The sequence below is a fragment of the Lathyrus oleraceus genome, chromosome 7, assembly GCF_024323335.1.
Source record: "Lathyrus oleraceus cultivar Zhongwan6 chromosome 7, CAAS_Psat_ZW6_1.0, whole genome shotgun sequence".
NCBI classification, from domain to species: Eukaryota; Viridiplantae; Streptophyta; class Magnoliopsida; order Fabales; family Fabaceae; genus Lathyrus; species Lathyrus oleraceus.
In genome coordinates this window covers 69,510,044-69,525,973 of record NC_066585.1, presented here as the reverse complement: position 1 = coordinate 69,525,973, position 15,930 = coordinate 69,510,044, and the positions used below count along the sequence as shown (strand labels likewise).

Below are 15,930 nucleotides of genomic sequence, written 5' to 3'. Positions count from 1 at the left end.
CTTTCCATGATCTTCTCAAGGTTAGACTTTTGGGGACAACTTGCATAGGTTGATTTGGTTTTTGGGCTTGATAACCTTGTGGTCTCTAGGGTGCATTATTTTGGATAGGGTTCTGGTTTCTATAAGAGAAATTTGGATGATTTTTCCATCCAGGGTTGTAAGTGTTTGAAAATGGGTTACCTTGGGCGTAATTCACTTGGTCGGTATTTAGTTCGTTCAAAAGGTTACACTCCGCCGATTCGTGTCCTTTAGATCCACAGAGTTCGCACTCTATGTGGACTACTGCTACGGTGTTAGTGTTTGTAGACATATGTTCGATCCTAAGGGCTAAAGCGTCCATTTTCGCCTGCATCATGTCTAGAGAGCTCACCTCATGTATTCCATCTTGGGTCTCCTTTTTCTCTATCGATGCTCGTTTAGTTCCCCATTGATAATGGTTTTGGGCCATATCCTCAATTAGGTCACAGGCTTCTGGATAAGGTTTGCTCATCAGCGCGCCACCTGCGGCAGCATCGATGCTTATCTTGGTGTTATAATGGAGTCCATTGTAAAAGGTGTGAATGATCAACCATTGTTCTAGGCCATGGTGTGGGCAGACTCTTAATAGCTCTTTATATCTCTCCCAAGCTTCAAAAAGCGATTCTCCTTGGTTTTGAGCAAATCTAGTTATTTAGTTTCGAAGAACAGCAGTCTTGCTAGGGGGAACTATCTAGCAAGGAATACTCTCCTAAGGTTTTCCCAGGTAGTTATTGAATTAGCTGGAAGTGAATCTAGCCATGAACGTGCTCTATCCCTGAGGGAGAAAGGAAATAATCTTAAACGGATCGCATCGGGTGAAGCGCCGTTAGATTTAAAGGTGTCGGCTAGTTGGATAAAAACTTTTAAATGTTGATTCGGGTTCTCGGTTGCGAGACCCGCGTATTGGTTTTGTTGCACTAGTTGCAACAAAGACGGTTTTAGTTCGAAATTGTTAGCAGGTATAAGGGGGTTTACTATACTCGAACTAGGTTCCTCATCAGAGGGTTGGGCAAATTCCTTAAGAGGTCGCCTATCGCGATTCTCGGCCATAGCTTTCTTGATTCTAATGAGTAAGAGGCGTGTACGAGTATAACGTTCGGGTTCCTCTAAAGGATCTACTAAATTTCCGGTACTACGGGTTCTTCGCATTTACCGACTAAAAATGCCTTAGTCTATACGGTGTAACAACGGGGTACGAAAGTTGACGAAGTTGGTCCCCGACAACGGCGCCAAAAACTTGTTTGCTGTGATTCGCAAGTGCACGAATAATGTCAAAGTAATATAAAAGTATATCGATCCCACAGAGACCAATCGTCAATCTATCGAATACTATCATTACGGTGTTTATCTAAGGCGGTATAAAAGAGATATTGGGTTTGCAAAATAACAGTAAATAATAAATGCAGGTAAAGATAGGTTGAATGTAATTCACGTCAGTTAAGTGATGTTTCGATCGTCTAAATAGAACTACTTATGAGGCAATATTTTCTACTCTTGAAAAGAATCCATTTAACAGGAATTGTCGCTTTCGCGTATTCAGAACCGAGTTTACCCTTAAATTAAGGCCTTTTATCGTCACTTATAAAAGGTGCGCCGAACGCTAAAGTAGTAAACCTATTTTTAAGAAATGAGACTCGTAAACTTAGTTGAAAAGTGACTTTGATTTGGAAAGTTTACCCAAGGAGTTTCCTAATTTTAAACCTATCAACGCGTCCGAAAATAGTTTCAAAAACAGTTTTTCCTTAAAGTGATAAAGATTCCTAGTTACTAAGCCAGGGTGCTTTTGCACTCCTCGAATAGTTAAAACTAACCAAGTCTGTTTTAGAAAACTCAAGTTAAAAATCAAAACAACCTTTTAAGTATTTCTACAGATTTGAATATGTGAAACATTACTTTAACCGCGATCCTTACATTCTAACCTTTAAAAGATTTAGCCAGACATGGTAACACAAACGAACACAACGGTGTTAATCATGATGAAAAGTTTGTTTTAGAATGTGAGGTGTAGAGAGCGAGTAAAGTGCGTAAAGTAAATAAAGTAAAGCGAGTGCGGAAAATAAATAAAGTAAAGCGAGTGCAGAAAATAAATAAAGTAAAGCGAGTGCGGGAAATAAATATAGTAAAGCGAGTGCGAAAAATAAATAAAGTAAAGCGAGTGCGGAAAATAAATAAAGTAAAGGCGATGCGGGAAATAAATAAAATAAAAGCGATGCGGGAAATAAATAAATAAAGCGATAAATAAGAACTTGCTCCAAACGGAAGCTTCGATTCTGATACAAAAATAAACCTCCGACTCCTGAAGCTAAAGACGACAGCGACTCGAAGTATCCAACTCAATCTCACAAAGATGCGATAACCCCCAGATGTGACGGATTATCGCTATTACAAATGATACTATATGCTTAGTGTTGTAAAACTAAGTTGGATGCTAGAAAACAAAATGAAATGAGCTATTTATAGAGATTCTGAGCAGTTTGTAAAGACCATGGTGCCCTCCAACTTCCCATTAGTGGGCTTTAGTAGGAACGTGATTTCCAAAGGTGGCACCCGCCATCCCTTCATGGCGCCCGCCATGTGTGTAAATGGGGTGAATCATGGGGACGTGGCGGTTACCTCCTGGTTAAGGGCTGGTGACTCATGGCTTCCCCTATAGCGGCCGCCATGTGCAACGCCATGTGTGTAATTTCGCCGAAAAACCCTAATTTTAGGTCTTTTTGCTTCGTTTCTTCCAAAAGTGTCTGAAAGTGCTAAATATCTGAAAACAAGAGAAAAGAGGGCATAATACAAAATAAAACGGTAATAAAGTCCTAATAAACATGTGAAATCCGAGTCAAAAACACGGTGTAATTCGGTGTGATCACTTCTCGGACCCCAAATCAGAGATAGTAATGCCTAACCACAAATAACTTATGTGACATTCATAACTCCAAAAGGGTCTCCACTGAGATGGGTCTCAAGCCAAATTGTTAAGGACTACTCCATACAAGTCGAACATGACTATACCATCCTCCTATCTTAATTGTACTCAAGTTCGGGTTAGAACTTATCTCACCACTCAGAGATCACCAAGCACAACAAGCAGATTATATCATACAAATAAATATACATACATCAAATATATAATTATATACACACAAAAAAGTAGGCTAAACCCATTGGAGACTACTCCCCAACAGAGTCGCCACTTAATTCTATAGCAGCAAATTCATGATCATCAAGTTATGGATAAGCTAGACGTTAATGAAACCAGAGTCACCACCGCGCTTTTATTGTTTCCAAGGGAAAAGGGAAAAGTACGAACAAAACCCAAAAGATAAGAAGTTTACAAATCAAAACTAATAAAATGCCAGAGATTACAACTAAGGGGGTTGGCTACACAGAGGAAAGGTGTTAGCATCCAAAGTATCCTAGGTAATCCTAGGGAGCCCTTTTTTGTGTGCATATGTGTTTTTGTACAAAATGATGTTTGCAATAAAATAGATTGGAGTAATGAGAAAAGAATTCATTAACTATATTTTTTTCTATTTGACAAGAACTTCGGACTTGTGCCTACGTACCAATATAAAAATGAGGGATCAAAACCTCGTAGTTCGTGGTAACAATTTCAAAGTGAGTGAGTTGCTTTTAACAAAAATTTAAATTTAACAAAGGCACAAAAGGCCTAAAATGGTTTGAATGAGTGTTAGTTCTTTTTGGCTTTTGAAATTTTAAGTCAAGTATAATTAAGTTTATTTACAAGTTTGATTAAGAAAAGAGTTTAAAAAAGCAATGGCATAAGGCCAGAGTTTCTAATTTGCAAAAATGGTCTAAGTTTAGAAAAAACAAACACAAGCAAAGAAGATTTTAAAAGGAGGTAGAGATTTGAAATTAAAGAAATGGGGAGGAGATGAAGATATTAATCCTAAGCACAAACTTAAAAGTTAAGAGTTGAAAAGATCTGACCAATGGGCTACAATCCAATAGATAAGAATGTCATATAGAAACCCAGATTTCCCTTGGACTTTAGAATCAAGCAACATCAATACACAAATAGAAAGGTGAAAATCAAGGCATCAAATAAAGATAGCCACATCTAAGCTTAGCAACTCCATGATCTTCTTCAAAATTTCCCATGCATCAGATGACTTCAAAGATGACATTAGGCACAAGTTCAAAATAACAACTTCATTATGATCATGTAGCAGATGAACTCAAATGGATCTTCAATATTGTATCAGATGAATGTTCACTTCACAAGCACTTGGTTTCATGAAAGTTGGCATTGTCCAAGTCCTTTGCATAGGGAGTGTTGCCTAAATTCTAAGTCCAATAGTCTCAGATCAAACCAACAGTCCACACAAAATATTTTTTAGGGTTTTTTGTTCTTATTATGTACATTAAGGTCAAAAGACCACACAAGCAAACAAATATATACAAGCACAATATATCACAAAATATGACCCAAGTGGGTAAAGTGAAAATGACATTAAAGTAAACAAATTGAATGGTATGAATAATGGCAAATGAGTAAAGTTTAAAAATTAAAGTGCATAAAAGTAAATGACTTGAAATTAAATGTTAGTTGTTAGTTGATTAGAAGTTAGTATTGCTTTTGCTTTGTTTTGTTTAAGTCATTCTTTGGAGAACACTCAACCCACTTATCACAATCATGGATCCTTGAACCAAGACATATTCCAAAGGAAGGAAAAAAGGTCAAGTTTCCACACAATACCATGAAAGAAAGGAGACTTACAATCTCACTTACTAGAACGCTATGCCTTTTATGTCACAAATTTAGCGCTATGTTAAGCAATCGTAATTGGACTTATGTAGAAGTCACAACTATTTGAGGTCGGGCAATAGAATTTTGGTGTTAATGCATGTTAGAGACATAGTATAATGGACTATGCTCATGAAACATACCACACACAATATGCAAAATGGTGGACCTAATCTCATCCATACTCATGTTGATTTTGCAATCAACTAGCCTTAGGATATAGAGATACCATAGGTCCATGATATGAATGAATAAAGAAGGGGAATGAGAGGAAGAGGGAGGGGGAATGAATCAAACACAAATTGGTCAAATGAGGACTTTTACCAAATTAATCCATTCATTTTGGGAGATGGAAGATGGAATGTACATTCCATCAATCCCCTAAATCCAATGATCTTAACCTAACAAAGTCAAATCAACCTTGACCAAGGTCCAACAACACAATCAAACTCAACAAGTCAATTAAAATGGCTATACACAATTTATTTGACATTTAAACAATTAAAAATAATTAAAATATGTATTAAATTAAATCATGGTTGGTCAATTTCCTAAAATCTCATCAAAACACCAAAAAAATGGCCATGAGATTTATCATAGGTCAAACAAGGTCAAAGGACCTTGGAGAAAAAAATCATAATTTTTGGAAACTTAAAAGTATTTTTAAACAATTAAAAATATTCACAAAATCAATTAAATCATGAAAAATATTAATAATGATCCAAAAAATAATTTTAATTAAGCAAATGAAAGAGGAATTTATTTAAATTTTTTTGGTGAAACTCTTATATTTTTGGATCAATATTAAAATTAATATGAATTAATGAAAATAACACAAATAAAATGAAAATTGGAAAATCAGAAAAAATGTGGACCACTTGATCTCCCTCATTAATTGAGGTGACAGATCAAGTGGATTCAAACATGCGTTCCACCATGGACTTGAGTCAGCGTGCCACAAACAAGGTATTCAAAACCAACGCTCTTGATTAGATTAATTCAAAAAGATCATGTGGCTCTGGACCATGCCAACTTACCACCGGAGCAAAACTCCGATCACCTTCTCAAGCGAGCCTCGCCGGACTGGTCCACCCATCACCATCACTAAAATAAAAAAGAAGGACATGATTTTAAAGTAAAAATGACACTGATCATGAATCTGGCCTAATTCATCCTAACTCCAAGTATATTGAGAGATACATGGAGTTGATATTTGAGGTACATGATCTGAGTTGCTTCGATTTGACCTCAAAGCAACTCAATCTTCTTGCCTACATTGGTAGGACTTCAGACAACCAAGGAACCAAGAGATTTATGGAGAATTGAGTGAGAATTAAAGAGATGAAAAATTCTGGAAAATACCTTCAATGCAGTGCAAAATTCGATTGCTCTTGCTTTGATTCTTGCTTGATCTCACTCTGGAAGCTTGCAGAAGTAGATTAGAATCAACCAAAGGCTTTGGAACCCTGGAGTTTTGAATCTCAAAATAGTGAGATTCAAACTCAATTTTCAAACAAAATTCTCAGGTTTCTCCTTTCAAATGGAAGGGTTTGGGATATTGGAGCAAAGTTGGCGCGAGGGGATCTCTATTTCTGATGCCAAAGGCCTCTATTTATAGTTGTAGCTCATGTTATTTGCATCTTCAAATTAAACTTCCAAATTTGGAAATGGATGATGCATGCTTGCATGGGCGTGTACAGGCCCATGAAGTCACTCTCTTAGGTCTATAATCAAGTGTGAATGAGTCTGAAAGCAACTTGGAATGCAAGGCAATTGTGTTTGGTTGTTTGAAGTTTTGATTTTGCCAAATGATGATGCCATGTTCAAGCCATGCGCAACCCATTCAAATCTTGTCCAAAATGGATAAAATAGGACTTTTTGGAAAGGTTATATCAAGAGGAACAACTTCCATGTTGAACACTTTTCCATTTGAAGCTTGTATCATGATGAATTTTGAGGTGGAAGTTTGAAAATTTTAACATATCAATTTTTTTTAAGTGTCAAACTATATGTTCACTTATTCCACCTTGGCTAACTTTTTGTGTGAGCTTCAAATGAGAAAAGTATCTTCATCAAAGTTGTAGATCTTTCAAAACCTACAAAATGTTTACAAAGTTGATCTCATTTGGATTTAAAATGAATGAGTTATTCATTTTTGAAGTTGAGGAAAATCACTTGTTCAATGGTATTGGTCCAAAATGACCTATAATGCATCATCATATCACATGCTCATAAAAGTTGAATTAGCTCTTCCTCCAAAAATAAAAGTTGAAGTAGACATATTGAATTTGATTGTGAAACTTGTAAATCTTTCATCTCATAAAAATTGAGCAGGTTATGGTCTTGGTAATTTGACCTCAAAATTAGGGTTTAGACAAAATGACCTATAATCTTTCATCATAAAAAATGACTTTCCAAGCAAAAATAGCTCTAGACCTAAACATGAAAGTTGTTTGGAATGTAATTTAGAGTAACTTTTCTCTTGGAATAATTTTCATATGATAAAAATTGCAGGAGATAGGGTCTAGGGGACCCTAGTTTTGATCAGATGAATTCCTCTGGTCAACCACCATTAACCAACTTGCTAGCTTGCAATTCTCTTGACTTTTGGGACTCATGGGAGATCATATATGCATAAGATGATGAAATTTGAGGTGTAACTTTAAATATTTGACCATTTTTTGAATAAGCTTGGTGAAGAAGTTACACAAGATACCCAGATGAACTAGGGTTTCCAAGGCAAACCAATTCCAAACTTTTGATGATTTAATGATCAAAATAACATACGAAGCTCATGGGGACTCATATATGATGTCTAAAGCCATTGTGGACCATTACTTGATTGTGCTCTTGGCAGAGAGGGCTTTAAACCCTAGATGTGAGCTTGATAGATCAAAAGTGATCATGTGCTTTACCTATAAAATAGTTAGACAAATGCAAAGACATATTTTTGGTATTTTGGTTAGTAAAGATGACAAAATACAATCACATGGTACTTGGTGATCTCTCCCAATATAAACCCAATGAATGAGGGGTAAGGAGGATGCCAAGGTATGATCCCAAGACTAATGCATATGATGAGATGGCATGAGAGATCTTATGGTCAAAATTGGGGTCTTACAACATGTATTGTTACGTTAAGCTTCTCATGTGTTTTGACCTGGATGCAATATTATCATTATCATCTTTATCACTATCCATTTCATACACATCACATGCTTCAACCACATATGAAGTTGGTGACTTGTGTGTCACTTTCATTTCTTTACCAACCTTTAAATCAAGTAACTCTTTCAATTTTATGACAAAGTCTAATCTATGTTGATGAAGCAACTGTTGCTAGTTGGGGTAATATGTGTAGGGTGAGATAAGTTGAATTTATGGAATGTCTGTTGTTGATGAAGAAGAAGAGTTGTGAAATTGGTGCAGCAACTTCAAGTGGTAAGTTGAGTCCCACATTATTTGATCTGTACTTTGCTTAAGTGTTTATATATGTCACACTAACACTAACTTGCAATTGGATTGTTGGGCTAATAGATGATGAATTGGGTTAAGGCCTAACATTTAATTTTAACAATTCAATTAATTAATATTTTAAAAAATTTAATAAAATAATAGAATGGATAATTATTAATTAATTCTTTAAAAAGTAATAATAAATAATAAATTATTATACTCATCCATATCATTAAAAATTTATTTTTAATGCTAATCATCAATGTCATATTTACAAAATTGGAGGGGTACAATGAAAACCCCAAAGGAAGTAAACTTTAGGGACCAAATAATTGATTTTTAAAATGGAGGGACTAAAATTTTAAAAACTTCAAAATAGGGAGACCAAAAATGCATTTAAGCCTTTTTTTAAATTGATAAAAAGAATCATAAAAAATATATTTTTCATTTGAAAAACAACCCGCGAACTCAACCCAACCCATAAATGAACGAGTCGGTTCAGGTTGGTTTTGACAATGAAATTGCAAGTTGAACGACCAACCCAACCCATTAAAGTTTGAACGAGTTGGATAACGAGTTAGACCAAACCCGGTCTAACCCAACCCATGTACACCCTTAGCTTTAATCAATATTACTTTAATTAGTTTTTTAAAATTAAAATTTATGATTTAATAATAATATTAAATAGTTTTTAATTAAAATTTATTATTTCACTGATACTAAATCTCTATATTTAAGTTATAATTTTAATAGATTTTAATTACGTGAAATAATATATTATTGATACAATATTTTTATAAACGGTAAAAAAAAACTTATTGTTGATATAAATATTTTTATAAATGAGAAAAAAAATATTTTTAATACAAATATTTTTATAAATAAAAAGTATATATTGTTGATAGAAGTTTACTATTGAACCAAATATTTTTATAAACGATGTTAAAACAAAAATAATATTTATAAACGAAAAAATATATTATTGATATAATATTTTTCTAAACGGTAAAAAAAACATATTGTTGATATAAAGATTTTTATAAATGAGAAAAAAGATATTTTTAATACAAATATTTTTATAAACAAAAAGTATATATTGTTGATAGAAGTTTACTATTGAACCAAATATTTTTATAAACGATGTTAAAACAAAAATAATATTTATAAATGAAAAAAAAACTACAATTGATTCAAATGATGTTAGCTTCCATACATAATTTTTTTATTACAACTTCAATAAAATAACAATTTTTTATATTTGTGAAAAAATGTGTTAATGAGAGTTAGAGATGACAATGGGCAGAGTTTGGATAGAATACTACCGTACCCGTTTCCATACTCGCAATTAGAATTTTTTTTTTGTATCCGAACTCATACCCGCTTGAATATCAACATTGACATCCGTACATGTACTCTATAGGTATATAAGTGCCCGTACCAGTATGTTATTCACATTTCAATTAAAAATTAATATACCAAGTATAAAGTATAAATTTTTAAAAATATTAAAAAGTTTTTAAAAAAAATTATTATTGAATTTTGAAATAAAAAATCATTTATATTAAATATCTAGTACTTTAAAATTGATAGACATTTATTTTTATATAATAATATGAATTAAAATATATAAATATATATTATGCGGGTATGTAACAGGTGAGTATTAAAGTATTTATACCCACACCCATCTCCGTTTATTTAAGTGGATAAACCCATCTCCGTTTATTTAAGTGGATACTTTTGTAAATATCTACTTATGATGAGCCAAATTACCATTCATAATGAAAACAAATATCTAGACATGACAACATAACCCGTACCCGCGGGTACCCATCCAAATCCGCCTCGAAGTTGACGAGGAAAACCTGCTTTGACTAAGTTTGGATTCGGGTTTGAGTTTTCCCCGATTATAAAATATGGGGACGGATCGGGTAATGGGGACACTAATACCCACCCCGAACTCACCCTCGAACCCGTCCCGTTTATTTCATTATGTACATTATTATTATTATTTTTGATAATTTAGAATATTAAATCTATGGTCAATGTTTTGATATTTTAATTTGAATTTATTATTTAAAATATTTGAAATATATGAATGAAATATTTTTAGATTATTTTATTTTATTATTTGTAATTTAGTTTTATTTTGGAAAAAATAAATATTTATATTAAAAAAATTGATTTCACTAAATGAATGGTGGCAGGGCGGGGATACCCGAACCCGTTTGGGACGGGTTTGGGTTTTGATTCTCCGTCCCCATTTGGGTTTAGGGTGGGGAACGAAGATTGTTTGGGGATTCGGGTTTGGGTTTGGGGGAGGTAAAAACCGTCCCCGACCCGCTCCGTTGCCATGTCTACATATATCGCACCATCACACGTGTTTTTTAGTAGTGTAATATAAAAAAACATTACAATGAGAAATGCCAAATATAACTCTGGGTGGGAGGACAAAATCTCTTTATAACAAAATCACAATTTATCTTGAAAAATAAATTTCTCTCAATAGAGTCTCCTTCAATTTTTTTTAAATAACAATTATTTTTAATTTAAATACTAAAATAATCATTTTTTAAAATTATTTATCAAACTAACAACTTTTCAAACAAAAAAATTGCACAACAACAGCAGTAGTCAAGACAAATGGCACATGTATTATATTTTTTCACTAAGGTGCCAACCCTAATAACACATGCATGTATCTGGCGCCACATAGTGGCGCAAGTATACATCCTTGCATGATTATCTATCCTACAAGGCCATGTTGACCGACACATGATTTAAAAAAAAAAAAACATATGCGCCATACTGAATGACACATGCACCAAATGAATACATATATCCGCCGCATGATGCCCTTAGTGCAAAAATACAATACATGTGCCATTTGTTCTGACTACTGTTGTTCTTGTCGTATATTTTTTTTTGTTTAAAAAATAGTTAGTATAATAAATAATTTTAAAAAATAATTATTTTAATATTTAATTTGAAAATAGTAATTATTTTTAAAAAAAATCCGTCTCCTTCATACTTTTGCCCAAAAGAGTGATTCAATTTCTCTTGGCACCTCCTTTTTACTTACACGGGAAAGAATATCAGTACTTTTATAATTCCCGCTCATTCCCAAAGGCAAATAGAATCACATTTTCGAAAAAACCTCCCATTTTTTTCTCGCGGAAAAAATGCACATACGCCGTCTCAGACTCGACGACGACGAAGACGCCGCCGACACAGTCGAGCCTCAGCCACAACCCCGCACATCCCCACAACAAACTCAAACTTCTCCCAATTTCCCCTCGGAGCCCGTCGTAATCTCCGACGACGACCTCATCGACATCCCCGATGACCCCTTTCTGCCCAATCCTCCTCCACCCGTTCCCGAACCTCAGGCTTCAGACTGTCCGGTCAACGATTTTCTCCGCCGACTCGGGTTTTGCTTGAAGAGAGACTCGCTTGCTGATTGTCTCCGCGAACTAGGGGGTTCGGTGAACGGCTTCCAAGGGTTTGATGTTGCTAGAAAAGCCAAACTCTGTTTCGAGCAGTTTTTGTTTTCTGATCTCAATTTCTGTGGTAGCGGCGTGCTCCCGCCTAATGTGGAATCCATGCATCTCGATGTTCTTCCAGGTCCCTACGTATTGCAGGTTTTGATTTTGTTTAGTTTAACTTCATCTTGTTATTAGAATTATTTAGGTTTTCTCACTTCATTGGCACATTTTTGTTGAATTGTACTCCACCGGTTACTAATGTTAGTTTGAGTGTGAATCTCAACTTCATAATATTTACATTCTCAAGGACTAATGTTGCAGTTGCCAAAAGTATCAAAGACGAACTTTTAGGTTTACTTTATACTATATCTTGATATTTGGAAAAAAAAGATTAACTAAATGATTGCATTATTCAATTTTGTTAGTGGTGTGCATTTTGGTTACCGAAAATAATTTGAATTTGAACATTCCTTTATCAGAATATATAGTATTTTAGGGTGTTGGTATCCAAATTAAGTTCACATATGATGGACATTGGGCTAAGAATTTTTTTCTTAGATTGTTGCTGATGTATTTTCTGCGTGTCGTTAATTGCGATCAATTTTGTTTGCGGAACTTGAAGACTTTATACCCAAATGCATTGGCAGGTTGATGAGATTCTCAATATCACTTGTCCTCTACGAAGCAGATATCAACAAGCTCCTCCATGCCTTAAAAGGTGCCTGAAGTTGTCAATGACTGATGGTATTCAGAGAGTTTTTGGAATGGAGTACCGGCCTATTAAAGATCTTGAAGTTTGTGCATCTTCTGGTTTAAAGGTTTCTTTGATGCCACAAGTCATCCTTTCTTTTCATCTGAATACACATACATACATGCTCATAATTATTTTATTTGGCCTCAAGAAATAAGTTGTCCTCTACATTTAAACTTGCTCTTATTGGATTATTTCTTGCATATTTTGTTATGATTAGATCATTTTGTAACAATTCTGATTTGGATGTATTACTTTTGGTGGATATAACTAATGCATCTGGGTAAAGTGCTCAATCAAATAAGCAACGGTTCATTCTTATTTTTAATCATCTGGGGGGCCTTCTCTTCGTTTGTCACTTTCATCTGCTATTGATGCCTGACACACATTATATATTTGCTATTCTTCACGAGTAAGGGTGAACTTGAGGGTTCTATTGTACTCGTAGGTAGCAATCTCTAACGTACAAGTGCGCCATGGGCTTTTGATGCTGGTTCCTGAGACTATTCAAGTATTGGGGGGATTTGTTGAGGAGCTGGATGCAGCTCGAAAGCGGCTGGTTGATGAACTAAATAAGCCAGCTAGGGGAAAAAGGTACAAATTAATTATTCCAATTGTATTTATATTGGTACAAACCATGAAAGTTATATTTTAATATGGAAGCTAAATTTGCGTAAACCTTCTTGTTGTTTCTATGTTTCTTGTTGGTTTATACTATTATAATCTGTAATTTTGCTGTATATAGGTAAACTTTGCTTAGTTAATCTTTGTTATCCTAATGCAGAACCAGAGATGGGGTGCTTCCCCCTTTATCTGTCCGAGCGACTCTTGCCGCATGGCCTCCAAGTAGAGTTGATGATCCCAGTCACAGTGGCTCAACATTACGCAGTACTGATACTGTCCAGGCAAACAACCAAGGTCAGTCTTTATGTTATAGATTGGAATGCATAAATGCTTGTGTGAGCAAATGTGTATATACATATGATGTAACCAACCTCAGTCTTAGCATTCTGGACTCTGATCTTTTCTGTTTTTTATGCACGTGTTTTACATCAGGTACTGGCCATAGCATTCCTGGCACTCGTAACAACTTAACAACTGAAGACTCTTCGCGCATGAATGCACAGAATTCTACTTCCAATTCAATACCCCACATGGTTTCAAACGTGGAGCGAACAAATGTTGACATGCGGCGCCAGCAGGGTGCCAGCATTACAACTGAATATACTACACCCATGGGTGCACGAAATGCTACTTCCAATTCAATACCATACATGGTTTCAAACGTGGAGCGGATGAATATTGATTCGCCTGGCCAGCGGGGTGCCAGATTAGCAACTGAACATGCTTCACCTACGGATGCACAAATTGCTACTTCTAATTCAATACCTCACATGGTTTCAAATGTGCAGCCAAACGTGGAGCGAATGAATATTGATACGCCGGGCCAGCGGGGTGCTAGAATAGCAACTGAACATACTTCACCTATGGATGCACGCAATGCTACTTCTAATTCAATACCTCACATTGATTCAAATGTGCAGCCAATGAATATTGATATGCAGCGGGGTACCAATCCTGTGTCCCATCATAGTTCAATGGCTAACCGGACTTCTTCAATAGCTGAGGAGATGCATATAGATACTGCTAATATTTTCAGGGAAAACTCTATTGGCAACCAATCTTCTCACACGAACTCGAATGTTGCAGCGGTACATGAAGACACTGTTCATGTAGCAAGTTCTGTGACTACTGAGCGCCCTCCTGTTTCTGAAATTGTGGATATAGACAGGGACAGAAATCCTGTAGTCACAGATAATACTCCTCTGAATGGATCTTCATCCACTGGTTTTAACTATGAAGATATCTTGATGGATGATGTCAGTGACAATCCGCTCATACTGTCTGGAGACCCTGAAGTTCCCTTCACATACTTAGCTAGTTTGTCAGCCAAGTGGGCTGCAATGAAGGAGACAGATTCTCTGGTTCAGGGTAAAATTAAGGTAAGGAGTTTAAACTGTCCAATGTTCTTTCTTTGGGTAGTGATTTTAGCTCTCGTGATATGTTAGTATCAGTATTCAAATTGCTTTTATGGACTCATTAACCAATACAAGTTGTTAGAATAGGCTACCTACCAACATGTTTTATAGTGATGATGTTAAAAGTTCAAACACGTTTTACTACGAAGTTGCCAAAAGTTTTTTGAGCTGAATCCACGTGTTGTGTTCTCTCCTCTACATATAAAGCTTCATATTATGAATGTTGAGAGTATCAGGCATTGATTGCTATTCTATGGTGATATTGGTCCGTGGATGGAATTTTCATTATGTAGCATGTCGTAGTTGATGCATCTTAGTTTCTGTAATCTCTATTTTTCAATATTATAAACGTATTATTTTTTTTTGTAGTGCTTTCTGACCGGTGTTAAAGGATTCCAGTATAAGAAAAGGACAACCTACGAGCTTCAGGCATATGTAGATGACGGTAGTCTTATTTCTGAAATCCTCATTGATCATGATGTAAGTTTGTTCTAAAACATAAGCTTTTAATATGGGAGCTTTATCTTCCCGCCGTACCAAACTGATCAATGATAAAATATTTTAGGTTGTACAGAAAGGAATTGGTTATTCTCCTGTGGAGGTCACTGCAGCTCTTTCTTCTTCTGACACGAATATAGTCCAGAACATGAAGGAGACTATGCGCAAATTTCAAGCTTTCTTAGCAAACTTTGAGGTAATACAAATCTTTATTTCTATATGGCAGATTCCTGCAATTTGTATGCATATTAATAGTTGTTTCTTCAATCTGTAGGGAGTAATGCTTGTGGAATTAAATAGAAAACTTTCTCTTCCACTAGCTCTAGAAATGAGTCAAGGCTGTCCTAAATCTGACGCGTGGTCCCTTCTAAGAAGGCTCAAGTCTCTTCCCCCTGCACAAGCTCTAAAACATTTTCCTTCAGACGCAATCGTTTTATCCCCATAATTTTCTGAATGGCTAACGTTTCCTAATTAGGATGGAACAGAGTTGGGCTCAAAATTGTTACATGCAACACAATGTGAGTGGCAAGATGCCATTGCAGCCCTTGCATATTAGAAATGTGGCTGTATGAGATAGCGTGGTTCTGCCATCTGGCCTGAGGTGAAGGTTCAAAGTCGACCTATCGATGAGAGGAAGTCATTTATCAAATGTGGTGTCCAATTTCATCAAAACAAGGTATGACACTCCCTTTGATATCAGGTTACCCAGTATATCATTTTTGGGGGTGGTGCATTTAGTGAATGCATGTATCATGTTTATGTTGATGGTGGTGCACTTAGTGAATGCATGTAACAAATGATTTAGTAATTTAATTTAAAATGTAAATTTTTATAAGTGATTTTAGCTTTGCTACTTTTTAGCTCATTAGATTTTCAGAGTTTGGTTACATATTTTCTTATGTTTTAAAAATCTGATTGGAGATC

The 15,930-nt window shown here is 35.2% G+C and overlaps 1 protein-coding gene and 1 non-coding gene across 3 annotated transcripts; both read left to right on the top strand.

Annotated features, from left to right (window-relative positions):
• The first annotated feature begins 578 nt into the window (after positions 1-578).
• Positions 579-685, top strand: LOC127109852 (small nucleolar RNA R71). The gene has a single exon (XR_007797101.1). It is a non-coding gene; the product is annotated as a small nucleolar RNA R71 (small nucleolar RNA).
• A 10,664-nt stretch (positions 686-11,349) lies between these two features.
• LOC127107969 (recQ-mediated genome instability protein 1) lies at positions 11,350-15,841 on the top strand. Of its 2 annotated transcripts, none has more exons than XM_051045319.1 (8): positions 11,350-11,874; positions 12,366-12,536; positions 12,918-13,063; positions 13,254-13,387; positions 13,526-14,472; positions 14,878-14,988; positions 15,074-15,202; positions 15,281-15,841. In XM_051045319.1, exons 1-8 carry the CDS (start codon positions 11,416-11,418, stop codon positions 15,449-15,451), a joined length of 2,268 nt encoding a protein of 755 aa, XP_050901276.1. In that variant the 5' UTR covers positions 11,350-11,415; the 3' UTR covers positions 15,452-15,841. The 2 variants fall into 2 exon arrangements, with proteins under 2 accessions (XP_050901276.1, XP_050901277.1); XM_051045320.1 differs by having other exon boundaries at positions 11,652-11,857.
• Positions 15,842-15,930: the final 89 nt, after the last annotated feature.